Consider the following 14,466-nt stretch of genomic DNA (forward strand, 5'->3'; position numbering starts at 1 on the left):
ACCCCTATGTCGATCCTCATCCCTCAACATCTTTAGGCAGCCTTGCTGCCTCCCCTATGTGCATCCTCCACCCCCTCACAAGAGTCTTTAGTCGCCTGCTTCGCCCCCCCATGTCAACCTCCACCCCTCAACAGTCTAGTCACCTGCATGCTCCCCATGGTCATCCTCCACCCCCCAACAGTCTTTATCAGCCAGCTGCTCCCCCTAGTTCATCCTCCACCCCGCTCAACAGTCCTTTAGTCAGTCTGCTGCTCCCCCTTTACATTCCTCCACCCCCTCAACAGTCTTTAGTCAGCCCAGCTCTCCCCCTATGTTCATCCTCACCCCTCAACAGTCTATCAGCCTCGCTCCCCTACTCCTCCCCCTATCTTCATGCCTCCACCCCCCTCAACAGCTTTATCAGCCTGTCTGCCCCCCTATGCTTCATCCATCCACCCCCTTTTTTCAAAAACAAAACCCCAAAGTCTACTTTATTTTCCCAAGGCCTGCATGCTCCCCTATGTCATCCTCATCCCCTCAACAGTTCTTTAGTTCAGCACTGCGCTCCCCCTATGTTTCACCCCCTCAACAGTTCTATTAGTCAGCCAGCTGCTCCGCCCTAAGTTCATCCTCCACCCCCTCAACAGTCTTTAGTCAGCCGCTGCCTCCCCTCATATTATCATCCTTCCACCCCCTCACAGGTCTTATCAAGCCTGCTGCTCCCCCCTATGTTTCATCTCCACCCCCTCAACAGTCTTAGCAGCCTGCTGCTCCCCCTATGTTCATCCTCCACCCCCCTCAACAGTCTTATTCAGCCTGCGGCTACCCCTATGCTTCACCCCACTCAACAGTCTTTAGTCACCAGCTGCTCCCCCTATGTTCATCTCCTCCACCCCCCTCAACCAGCTTTAGTCAGCCTGCTGCTCCCCTATCACCCCTCAACAGTCTTAGTCAGCCAGCTGCCTCCCCCTATAGTTCATCCTCCACCCCCTCAACAGTCTTCTTTAGGAGCCTGCTGCTCCCCCTATGTCCATCCTTCCACCCCTCAACAGTTCTTTAGTCAGCTGCTGCTCCCTCTATGTTCATCTCCACCCCTCAACAGTCTTTTAGTCAGCCTGCTGCCTCCCCCTATGTTCATCCTCCACCCCTCAACAGTCGTTAGTCAGCCTGCTGCCTCCCCCCATAGCTTCATCCTCCACCCACACCTCAACAGTCTCTTAGTCAGCCTCCTCCTCCCCATATGTTCATCCGCCACCATCAACAGTCTTTAGTCAGCCTGCTGTCCCCCTATGTTCATCTCCACCCCCTCAACAGTCTTTATCAGCCTGCTGCTCCCCCTATGCTTCATCCTCCATCCCCCTCAACAGTCTTAGTCAGCCTGCTGCTCCCCCTATGTTCATCCCCACGCTCAACAGTCTTAGTCAGCCTTCTGCTCCCCCTATGTTCATCCTCACCCTCAAACCAGTCTTGAGCAGCCTGGGGCTGCCTCCCTAGTTCAATCTCCACCCCCTCAACAGTCTTTATCAGCCTTCAGCTGCTCCCCTATGTTCGATCCCCCTCCATCCCTAACATCGTTTAGTCCAGCCCTGCCCTCTTCCACCCCAATGTTCATCCTCCACCCCTCAACATCTTTAAGTCAGCCTGCCACTGCCCCCCTAGTTTCAACCTCCACCCCTCACAGTCTTTAAGTAGCCTGCTGCTCCCCCCATGTTTCATCCTCCACCCCCTCAACAGCTTTAGTCAGCCACTGGCCTCCCCACTATTTCATCCTCCACCCCCTCCAACAGTCTTAGTCAGTCTGCTCTCCCCCATGAGTCATCCTCCACCCCCTCAACATCTTTGTCACCACTGCTCCCCCTCAATGTTCATCCTCCACCCTCAACAGTCTTTAGATTCAGCCTGCACAGCCTCCCCTGTCATCCTCCACCCTAACAGTCTTAGTCAGCCTGCCTGCTCCCCCTTATGTATCCTCCACCCCCTCAACAGTCTTAGCAGCCCTGCCTGCTCCCCTATGATTCATCCTCCACCCCTCAACAGTCTTATCAGCCTCTGCTCCCCCTCATGTTCACCCCCCTCAACAGTCTTTAGTCACGCCAGCTGCTCCCTATGTTCATCCCTCCACCCCCTCAACAGTCTTTAGTCTAGCCTGCTGCTCCCCCTATTTCATCCCACCCCTCCAACAGTCTTTAGTCAGCCTGCTGCCTCCCCCTATGTTACATCCTCCACCCCTCAACAGTTTTAGTCAGCCTGCTGCCTCCCCTATGTCATTCCTCCACCACCTAACAGTCTTTAGCGCAGCCTGCTGCCCCCTATTTATGTTCTCCTCCACCCCCTCAACAGTCTTAGACAGCCTGCTGCTCCCCTATTATGTCATCCTCCACCCCTCAACGTCTTTAGTCAGCCTGCTGCTTCCCACCTATTTCACCCCTCAACAGCTCTTTATCAGCCAGCTGCTCCCCCTTTATGTTCATTCTCCACCCCCCTCAACAGTCTTTAGTCCACCTGCCTCTCCCCCTATGTCATCCTCCACCCCCTCAACAGTCTTTATCAGCCTGCTATATTGCCTAATCCCCCTAGGTTCATCCTCCACCCCCCTCAACAAAGTCTTTAGTCAGCCCTTGCTGCTCCCCCTATGTGCACCCCCTCAACCATCTTTATAGCCAGCGGCTCTCCCTAGTTCATCCCTCCACCCCCTCAAGCAGTCTTTAGTCAGCCTGCTGCCCCCCTTAATCTTCATCTCTCCACCCGCCAACAGCTCTTTAGTCAGCCTGCTGCCTCCCCCTATTTCATTCCTCCACCCTCAACAGTCTTTTAGTCAGCCTGCCTGCCTCCCCATGTCATCCTACCACCCTCAACAGTCTTTAGTCACCTGCCTGCTACGCCCATGTTCTCTCCCCCCTCAACATTCTTTAGATCAGCTTGCTGCTCCCCTCATGTCATCCTCCACCCCTCAACAGTCTTAGTTCAGCCGCTGCTCCCCCCCTATGTCATCCTCCACCCCTCACAGTCTTTATCAGCCTGCTGCTCCCCCCTTGTTCGTCCTCCATCCCTCAACAGTCTTTAGTCAGCTTTGCTGCTCCCCCTAGTTCCATCCTCCACCCCCCAACACGTCTTTAGTCGCCTGTGCTCCCCCTATGTTCAGCCTCCTCCCCTTAACTAGTCTTATAGTCAGCCTGCTGCCTCCCCCTATGTCTCATCCCCACCCCGCTCAAAGCTTAGTCAGCATCTGCTCCCCTATGTTTTTCCTCCCCCCCAACATCTTTGTCAGCCTGCGCTCCCCCTATGTTCCATCCTCCATCCCTCAACAGTCTTATAGTCAGCCTGCTGCTCCCCCATGTTCATCCATCACCCCCCAACAGTCTTTAGCAGCCTGCTGCCCCCCCTTTGTTCACCCCCCTCAACAGTCTTGTAGTCAGCCTGCTGCTCCCCCTATGTTCACCCCCTCAACAGTCTTTAGTCCGCAGCTGCTCCACCCTATGTGATCCCCATCCCTCAACAGTCTTTACGTCAGCCTGCTGCTCCCCCCTCATGTTCATCCTCACCCCCCTCAACAGTCTTTAGTCAGTCTTCTATTTCATCCTCCACCCCCTCAACAGTCTTTAGTTCAGCCAGCTGCCTCCCCCCATATTCACCGCCTCAACAGTCTTTATCAGCCTGCCTCCCCCTGTCACCCCCTCAACAGTCTGTAGTCAGCCACTCGCTCCCCTAAGTTCATCCTCCACCCCTCAACAGTCTTTAGTCAAGCTGCTGCCCCCCTATGTTTCAAGCCTCCACCCCCTCAACAGTCTTTAGTACAGTCTGCTGCTCCCCCTATGTTCATCCTCCACCCCCTCAAACAGTCTTTATCAGCCTGCCTGCTCCCCCTATGTTCATCCTCCACCCCCCAACAGTCTATTGTCAGTCCTGCGCTCCCCCTATGTTCATCCTCCAACCCCCTCAACAGTCTTTAGTCAGCCTGCTGCCTCCCCTATGTTCACCCCCTCAACGTCTTTATCAGCCTGCTGCTCCCCTATGTTCATCCTCCCACCCCTCAACAGTCTTATAGTCAGCCTGGCTGCTCCCCCTATTTCATCCTCCACCCCTCAACAGTCTTAGTCAGCTGCTGCCCCCCCTATGTTCACCCCTCACAGTCTTTAGTCAGCCAGCTGCTCCCCCTAGTTCATCCCCCACCCCCTCAACAGTCTTTAGCAGCCTTGCTGCCTCACCCTAATGTTCATCCTCCACCCCTCAACAGCTTTAGTCTCAGCCTGCTGGCTCCCCCTTATGTTTCAATCCTCCACCCTAACAGTTCTTTTATCAGCCTGCCTGCCTCCCACCTGATGTTCACCCCTCAACAGTCCTTAGAGCCAGCCTGCTCCCCCTTAATTTTCATCCTCACCCCCCAACAGATCTTTAGTCAGCCTGCCTCTCCCCCTTGTTACCTCACCCTCAACAGTTCTTTAGTAGCCTCGGCTCCCCCTATGTTCATCCTCCACCCCAACAGTTCTTTATCAGCCTGCTGCTCCCCCTATGCTCATCCCTCCACCCCTCAACAGCTTTAGTCAGCCTCGCTTCCCGCCTGATGTTCATCTCCACCCCCTCAACAATCTTAGTCAGCCTGCTGCTCCCCCTCATGCATACCTTCCACCCCTCACCAGCTTTAGTCAGCCTGCTGGCTCCCCCTATGTTCATCCTCCACCTCCCCTCAACAGTCTTAGTCAGCCTGCTGCTCCCCCTATGTCGTTTCATCACTCCATCCCCAACTCTTATTCAGCCTGCTGCTCCCCCATGTTCATCCTCCACCCCGCTCAACAGCTTTATCAGCCTGCTGCCTCCCCCCTAATGTTCATCTCCTCCCCCTCAACAGCTTTAGTCAGCCTGCTGCTCCCCCTATGTTCCATCCCACACCGCCTCAAACAGTCTTTAAGTCAGCCAATGCCAGCGTTTCCCCGTATGTCATCCTCCACCCCTCAACAGGCTTTAGATCATCTGCCTGCCTCCCACCGTAGTAGGTTCATCCTCCAGTCCCTCAACAGTCTTTAGTCAGCCTGCTGCTCCCCCTAAGTTTCATTACCTCTCACCCCCCTTCAAAACGAGTCTTTAGTCAAAGCGCGCTGCTCCCCCCTATGCTTCACCCTCATCAAAACTTGTCAGTCTTTAGATGGCGCAGCTGCTATCACCCCCTATGAGTTCACCCCTTCCCAACAAGCTCATTCAAGTCAGCCAGCTAGCCTCCCCCTAATGTTCTCCCCACCCCCTCACCAGTCTAAGTCAGCCTGGGCCTGCTCCGCCCCTAATGTTCATCCTCCACCCCCTCACAAGTCTTACGCCTATCGTAAATGTTCAATCTCCACCCCTCAACTAAGCTTTAGTCCAAAAGCCAGCTGCTCCAGCTCCTATATCTGGATTTCAACAGCACTCCACACAAGCTTAACCAGCTGTCTGCCCTCCCCCATTCAGCCCCATTAGAAAACAACGTCTTAAGTCAACCAAGCTCGCCTCCCCCTGGACTATGTACATCCTCACCCCAACCACAAGGTGCAGTCAGTCTCTGTACGCTCTCTAAGCAGCCTCGCAAGCCCCCCAACAGTCTTTATCAGTCTGCCTTCCCCCTATTTCAATCCTCCCCTGGCTAGCTTCAACCTCTTTAGAGTCAAGCCTGCCAGCCTACCCGCGCGCGTAGTATCATCCATCCCCCCACTCCCAAGACTTTAGGGCGAAGTCTGCGCTCCCCCGCTGAATGCTTCATCCTCCACCCCAACAGGTACGTTAAGTCAAGCCTGCTGCCCCCTAATGTTCAACCCCCGCTCACCAGTCTTATCAGTCAAGCCTGCTGCTCCCCCTATGTTCATCTTCAAACCCCTACATCTTAGTCAGCCTGCTGCTCCCCCGCTAAATGTTCATCCGTCCATCCTCTCTCCAAACAACTTCCTTTGCAAGAGCACTAGCGCTTCCCATCACTGTTCACCATCTCCAACCCCTCACAGTCTCTTCAGTCAGGCCGCAGCCTGCACCCCCGATGTTTCATCCCTCCAACCACTCCACAGCATTATGTCGCTGCTGATTCCACCTAAAGTAATCCTACCCAAACATAGACAAACAATCTTAGCAAAGCCTGCTGCCTCTCACCCGTAAACAGATCAACCTCCAACCCGACTCACTTTCTAGTCAGACCTGCACTCCCTAATGATCATCCACCCCCCTCTCACCTAGTCTTTCTAAGTCAACGCTACTTCGCTGTCCCCCTAATCCCTAATATTCATCTCTCCAACCCCTCACCAAGTCTTATTAATAAGTCCAAGCCCTTACTCCATCAGCTCTTATCTCCACCCACAGCCTCATAAATGTTCACTCCTCCAACCCCACACTCTGCATCACCCAAGTGCGTTCTTATCTGTCAGACCTGTGCCTCCCCCCTTTGGATCCTTATGCTCCTTACCTCCCCTTACTCACGTCCCATACAGCCCTTGCCCGTGTCACCGCACACGTGAGGGTTAATCTAACGTCACTATCCTTTAGAGGCTCGTCCTCACCTCAGAGCATGACAGCATCGGCTAGCAATCTTTTAAGTCCAGCCCTGCCCGCTTAATGTTCAATCCTCATACCACGCTCACTGTCTTTTAAGTAGCACTGTCTGTACGCGCCTAATTTTAACCTCCTCTAATCCTTAAGGCTGACGCTTCCTAATGTTCACTAACAGTCTTTATGTACCTCTGGTAATTCATCCTTACTCCGTACACAAGATCTTACAGCTACAAGCCACGTGGACTGATCAGCCTCTGTAATGGTTATACATAATCTAACCAACGGCTTAATCTCCTGAATTGAATTAATTAATTCATCTAGCTTGTAACAGTTGTCTAATGTGTTTGAAGTGTAGTTATGTCTACTTGTCTAATTCGCCTGCTTGATTTTTGTTAACATTTCGTTGTATTCACGTTATGCTATGTTGAAGCTGGAAGACTCAATTTGATAAGGTTTCACAATTGTAACAGTCCTCATGCGACTCGACTTTCTATTGCTGCAGCAATCTAACATTCGTGCAATGATCAATATTAATCAATCCACCAACACACACTGTATAAGTGCAAGCTGACCCGAAATAAGGAGAAGGCAGAACAAGAAACCTCTCAATTTCTATTGTTTTTTAGTCAGTTCAACGAAAGTGCACATTCATCACACATCTCTTTGGATACATAGTCAGTGTATAACACAGCTATCTGATATAACCTGTCGTCTGCAGAATAATAATTAACCTAGGCTCGTCAAGCACTTTGTTTCGAATTGTTGCCATTGACACATTAGACAATTAACCTTGGGCAAATTGCGCTCCTTGCTGAATCGTCCGACCTTGTGATGAAGTGAGGTCACGTCCTTTATGTTTTACCTGAGCTCGAATTATCTAAGAGTGGGGAATCAGAAATGAATGAGAGGTGACTAATAACTCTGTTTCAGTACATACGTAAGGTAATGCCGAAGGAAGTGTATGTGTGTGCTGTTATGTGTGTATATGAATGATAAAGGGCTGTTGCGACGTGAGACACAATAAAAATGGACAGTAACACAAGTCTGTTAACAGTCGAAGGTACATAGCTCTTCTCGAGACCACGCTCGTCGTCTTCAGTGACACGTGTGCTGACGAGCGTCGCGCCGAGCTTGCGGGAGTTGAGAGAGTGGATGGCTGTGTTTCAGAGCTGCATTGAGTTTTCCATTAGCTCTGGTTCTCTCATGCTGTATGAAAACCTCACAACACACCACAGACACACACAACACACACACACACACACACACACACACACACACACACAACACACACACCACCACACACACACACCACACCACACACACACACAACACAACACACACACACACACACCCTGCAGGAACAAGGCAAAGTTCACTACCCAAGTGTCACTCTCAGTGATCAGTTGGCAGTCTATCCACTTGTTTTTCTTGTCGCTAGTAAACCCTCTTTCTATATCACCTTTCTCTATATCACCCTCTTGTCTAGTTCGTAATCACCTCTTCTTTAGTACCTTCCTCTATATCACCCTCTTCAATACCTTCTACATTTCACCTTTTGGCGACCCGATTCGATTCTCTTATTATCACCCTTCTCTCTATATCACCCTCTTCTATATACCCTCTCTCTCCTTAATCACCTCTCTTATCTATCAGACGACATCCACCCTTGCTCTCTATATCACCCTCTTTCTATATATCACACCCTTCCTCCTATATCACCCTTCTCGCTCTATCACCCTTCTCTCATATATTCACCCTTTCTCGATATACCTACCCTCTTTCTATAGTCACACTCTCTCTATATAACCATTCTCTCTTTATCACCCTCTTTCTATGATCAGACCCTTCTCTCTATATATCACCCCTCTTCTCTATATCACCCTTCTCCTATATCACCCTTCTCCTGTATCACCTATCTCTCTATATCACCCCTTCTCTTCTATAATCACCCTCTTTCTACTTATCACCCTTCTCTCTATATCACCCTCTTCTGTATCAACCTCTTTCTATATCACCCTTCTCTCTATATCACCCTCTTCTATATAACCCTTCTTCTCTATAAACCCTATTCCTCTCTATACTAATCACCCTTCTCTCTATACTCACCTCTTTCTATATCAACCCTTCTCTCTATATCACCCTTCTCTCCTATATCACCCTTCTCTCTATATCCATCCCTCTTTCTTCAGTTATCACCCTCTCTCTATATCACCCTTCTCTCTATATCACCCTCTTTCTATATCACCCTTCTATATCACCCTCTCCTCTATATCAAGCCAATCTGTTCTATATCAGACCCTCCTCATCCGATATCACCCTCTCTTATATCACCCTCTCTTCTATATCACCCTCTTTCACTATCACCCTTCTCTCTAGTATCACCCTTCTCTCTGATATCACCATCTTTTCTATATCACCCTTCTCTCGATATCACCCTTCTCTCTATATCACCCTTCTCTCTATATCACCCTCTTTCTATATCACCCTTCTCTCTATATCACCCTTTTCTCTATATCACTCTCTCTCTATATCACCCTTCTCTTTATATATCACCCTTCTCTCTCTATATCACCCTTTCTCTATATCACCCTTCTCTCCATTCTACCCTCTCTCTATATCACCCTCTCTCGATAGCACCCTTTTCTCTATATCACCCTCTCTCTAATCTACCCRCTCTCTATTCTACCCTCTCTCTATATCACCCTCTCTCTATAGCACCCTTTTCTCTATATCACCCTCTCTCTATATCACCCTCTCTCTGTCCTACCCTCTCTCTATTCTATGCTCTCTCTATTCTATGTTCTCTCTGTTCTACCCTCTCTCTATTCTATGCTCTCTCTGTTCTACTCTCTATATATATCACCCTTCTCTCTCTATATCACCCTCTCTCTATTCTACCCTCTCTCTATTCTACCCTCTCTCTATATCAACCTTCTCTCTCTCGCTTTCAGTCTTTGTCTCTCTTTTTTCATTGTATCTCTCTACTCTTTTGTTTTACCATTCTACACTCTCTCTAATCTACCCTTGCTCTCTGTCATTATTTTCCCTTCTCTCTCTCTCTCATCTATCTCTTCTCTCCTGTTTTCTTTCTCCCCTCTCACTCTTTCATTCTCGCTCTCTTGTTATCTCGCTCTCCTGCCCTCTCTCTCTCATTCACTCTCTCTCTATCCCTCTCTCTCTCCTTCCTCTTAGCCATACCCATGTCCTCTCTGATTCAATCCCAGATAATTCCCTCTCTGTGGGATTGGACACTTGCAGCAGGCGAAAGCGAAAGTGAGATTACACTGACTGATTAGTGAGCAGGATCGGAGCTACATCATCTGCACACACACACACACACACACACACACACACACACACACACACTCATTCGAAGCAAATATTCACCACGTGATACAGTACTATAATGTGCATGAGTACACTCTCACATGCACACACACTCAGAGAGACACACACAAACACTTTGTTTAATTTCCCATCTGTTTAACCCCTGCTCTTTGACCTCTGACCTACAGGGTGATGTCTGATTGGCCACTGGGGGGTGGCTGTCCTCTCGGTCACCAGCTCACCCTCTGAGGCTTATGGGATAGGACGCCCCCCTCCCCACCCGCCCGTAACCTCCCGACCTGTAACCCCAGTGACGACTGTGCCAAATACTGTACCTGGCGATTGGAGCCCCGGTKCTGACATGGGCAGCCCCGGCTGGGAGGTGGGTGAAGTGAACCTAGCATTAAAAGGCACAGAACAGATGTTTTGTTTTGCCGTTTTTTCCTTCATATCTGTGTGTGTGTATTGTCTCCAATCCACTGTCTACCTGGTATTTCATACACATTACATGGTAATTGCATCATAACAACCTATTCATTACTTTCTCTGGGATTCATTAAAAATCAAAGCTGTTCTATTTTCAACTTGCCGATGGTCATCCAACATCTCCTTTCCCTGTCCATCCAGGTGGTCCGGCAGGGCCGGTGGAGCCCGTGCTGAAGGCCTTGTGTCCAGAGTGTGGTCAGATCCACCGGGCCTGGGAGAACCACCTCTATAACTACCCCTGGAGGTGGACGATGACCTGTGTGTCAACATCTGCCTGCAGCCCCTGGTCCCAGCCCCTGACACACCTGCGGACACACCTTCTGTGCCGCGTGCCTCCGCAGCTTCCCTCCAGGAGCGGGACTTCTGCCCGCTGGACCGGGAGCGCCTCCATCTGCAGGTGTGTAGCGGAGCAGCATCCTGGTACACAAAGCTGCTTGACAGAGGATGTCTGTGTCCCTTCCCCTGGTCCCCGGCCTGCAGCCTCACATGCCCCCGCTGTGACCTGGAGGCTCACCTCAAAACAAACAGGTAGAGTGGAGTCACGCACACACACACTTACAACACCTCAAACACAGGTAGAGTGGAGTCACCACACACACACTTACACACCTCAAACACAGGTAGAGTGGAGTTCACCACACACACACTTACACCCCTCAAACACAGGTAGAGTGGAGTCACACACACACACACTTACACACCTCAAACACAGGTAGAGTGGAGTCACGCACACACACACTACACACCTCAAACACAGTAGGAGTGGAGTCACCACACACACACTTACACACCTCAAACACAGGTAGAGTGGAGTCACCACACACACACACTACAGCACCTCATAACACAGGTAGAGTGGAGTCACACACACACACACTTACACACCTCAAACACAGGTAGAGTGGAGTCAGCGCAAACATACACACTTACACACCTCAAAACACAGTAGAGTGGAGTCACGCAACACCACACATACTACACACTCAAACACACGGTAGAGTGGAGTCACGCACACACACACTTACACACCTCAAACACAGGTAGAGTGGAGCACGCACACACACACTTACCACCTAAACACAGGTAGAGTGGAGTCACACACACACAACACCACTTACCACAACACTAACACAAGTGAGAGTGAGTCACGCACCACACACACTACACACCTCAAACACAGGTAGAGTGAGTCACGCACACACACACTTACACACTGAAACACAGGTAGAGTGGGAGTCACGCCACACACTTACACTCCTGAAACACAGGTAGAGTGGAGTCACGCACACACCACACTCACCCTCAAACACAGGTAGAGTGAGTCAGCACACACACACTTACACACCTCAACACAGGTAGAGTGGAGTCACGCACCACACACACTTACACACCTCAAACACAGGTAGAGTGGAGTCACGCACACACCAATTACCACTTGAAACACAGGTAGAGTGGAGTCACGCACACACACACTTACACACCTAAACACAGTAGAGTGAGTCACGCACCACACTTACACACCTGAAACACAGGTAGAGTGGAGTCCACGCACACACCTACACACCAGAAACACAGTAGAGTGGAGTCACGCACACACTTACACACCTGAAACACAGGTAGAGTGGAGTCACACACACACTTACACACCTGAAACACAGGTAGAGTGGAGTGCACACACACACTTACACACCTGAAACCACAGGTAGAGTGGAGTCACACACACACTTACACACCTGAAACACAGATAGAGTGGAGTCACGCACACACTTACACACCTGAAACACAGGTAGAGTGGAGTCACACACACACTTACACTCCTGAAACACAGGTAGAGTGGAGTCATGCACGCACACACCACTCCTGGTGGAAGGAGTGGTCTAGCAAACATCATATGGGAAGAGCCGTATGGGAAGAAGTTTCCCATAACCACTGATAGAGGGCCAGATATACCTTCATCCCTGTACTGGTTAAAGGCCCAGTGTAGTCAAAAATATGATTTTCTTGTGCTTGCTATATATTTACACACTATTTGGGTTTGAATAATACTGTGAAATTGTGAAAAGTATGATAATGCCCTTTTAGTGTAAGAGCTGTTTGAAAAGACAACCTGAAAGTTCAGCCTGTTTTGATGGGATGGAGTTTTGGCCTGCCTGATGACATCACCATGCAACAAGTCAGTTAATAGACCAATAAGATAGTTCTAAACCTTTCTGCAATTAACAGCTAATTTTCAATTTTCCCCTCCTCACTCAGACCACTCCCAGACAGTCCTAGTAAAATTATTGCTTGAGAAATTGCCTTCTGCTAAGAAGCTATTTTGGTTTATTTTTGACCATTTTAATTAAAAACAATCACAGTAAGGTACTTAATTGTTACCCAGAAATGACTTGATATTGAGAGAAAAATGGCTGCATTGGACCTTTAAGGTTAGGGCTGACTGATCAACTGATCCTAGACCTGTTTCTTACAAGCAGCTCCCCACTGGGAGACCACACAGGGATTATTAGGTCCCTGGTCATGTGACTAGGGATTACCAGCCWGTGACTTGGTCATGTGTTGTGTTGTCTGGCCGAGGCTCCATGTCCTCTGACTTTCACCATGCTGGGAAACTTCAACTCCAGAGACCTGTTCAACCACTTTTTCTGTGACACTGCCAAGGGAAACCCCGACCTATGGTGAGTCCAGTGGTAGGGTAATACATCTGGCTGTTCTAGCACCTCTCGAATCGGGTGATCAACCCCCAAAGCCTCACACACACACACACATAACTCAGTGTGTGTGGTGGTGGGGAACTCAGCAGGCTTGTGGTAGCTGTGAGATGTGTTGATGTGTTGATGTGTGTGTAGCTACTATATCCGCGGTGAGGGAGGTCTGCTGTGTAACGTACTAAAAGTTGTTTAGATGTCGGTTGAAACAGAGTAGAATTTGGCCTCTAACATGTTATAAATTGATGCTGAACCTTGTAGTGCTTGAATCAGCGATTGGGACAAACGTTGCATGACTGTGTAGAGATGTATCTTACCTATCTGGAGTTTAATGCCTGGGTTCTAGCCTTTCGTCTTCAGCCAACTCGTTTGTTGTTGTCCTGACTCCTGCTGTGACATGACAACAACAAAGGATTTGGTTAAAGCTGGAACATACTGGTTACTAGGCTACACTGAACTGTGTGAGGTTCTGGACTGATTCTGGACTAGACCAGAGGAATGCCAACTGAAAACTGATCACTTTTATTTAGCTGAATTCCACATTCTGTAGGTATCCGTAGGGAAATGTCTCAGAAGATATTTACCTTAACGAGCTATGACTAATGAGCTGTTGTTAACACTGACAGGCTTTCCCTGAGTCAGCTGTCTGGGCACGGGACAGCCCCTCTCTGCCCTCTCCAGTCCAGCCCTTGGCCCAGTCCACTTAAGCTAAATTAAACTTATTTTTAAGTGCATCCTTTCTTACTTCCTTCCTCCCTCAAAGTTATCACTGATCTACCAAGGTTGGATTGGTGAAACCAATGAGTGCCAACAATGTCAACAATGTAACGGTGAGAATCGCAGAATGGTGAACTTACTAAATGACTGAAGAGTTTGACTGTGTGATATTAGGTTGCTTCTTGTGTAAATATTTTCCGTCTGGACCTCAATGAATGAATGAAGGGAGTAAGGGAGGATAACTTTCAAAGTGTTTGAACAAAGCCAATGGCTAGATGTTCACTACACCTTCTCCTCAGCTGATGGACAAGCATATGCAAAATTGCTTCAGGGGGGGCATTCATGTTCTGGCAGGTGAGATCTGTCTCATTCTAAGTTGTCCCTAATGAGGTCTCTCTGAGGTGTCTGTTTTGGGACTGGGCATTCTTTGCTCTGTTCTCAATAGCATCTATAGATTAAGGCCCAGATCCATGTGGTTAGTGCCCTCTGCCCCAGCCCTAAAACAGTAATGGAGCTAATTATGGGATGAGATCATGAGAGACAAAATTGGGTGTCTGTCAGCTTGGACATTTAACATTGTTTGTGGTCCTACAGCTGCCTTAAAGTCATTTATTGGACACTGCCGCTCCCATTAGATTAGAACAGAAACATGTCAGGGCACTTGGAGCGTCCTTCGGAGGGACTGGTCGGAAACATCCCAGGGCACTTGGAGCGTCCTTCGGAGGGACTGGTCGGAAACATCCCAGGG

At 49.5% G+C, this 14,466-nt stretch overlaps 1 protein-coding gene and 1 long non-coding RNA gene across 2 annotated transcripts in view; one reads left to right on the forward strand and one right to left on the reverse strand.

The window, feature by feature from the left end:
- Nucleotides 1-8,447: 8,447 nt before the first annotated feature.
- Nucleotides 8,448-8,954, reverse strand: LOC139023150 (uncharacterized). Its single transcript, XR_011474301.1, has 3 exons — nucleotides 8,884-8,954; nucleotides 8,606-8,742; nucleotides 8,448-8,531 (listed from the first exon to the last, which is right to left on the reverse strand). It is a non-coding gene; the product is annotated as an uncharacterized lncRNA (long non-coding RNA).
- A 1,491-nt stretch (nucleotides 8,955-10,445) lies between these two features.
- lnx2a (ligand of numb-protein X 2a) overlaps nucleotides 10,446-14,466 on the forward strand; it is a 15,295-nt gene continuing 11,274 nt past the window's right edge. Inside the window, 1 exon segment of the mRNA XM_070435595.1 lies at nucleotides 10,446-10,693. Within this exon segment, the coding sequence (XP_070291696.1) occupies nucleotides 10,548-10,693 (146 nt within the window). The 5' untranslated portion in view covers nucleotides 10,446-10,547.

The sequence above is a fragment of the Salvelinus sp. IW2-2015 genome, linkage group LG27, assembly GCF_002910315.2.
Source record: "Salvelinus sp. IW2-2015 linkage group LG27, ASM291031v2, whole genome shotgun sequence".
NCBI lineage: Eukaryota > Metazoa > Chordata > Actinopteri > Salmoniformes > Salmonidae > Salvelinus > Salvelinus sp. IW2-2015.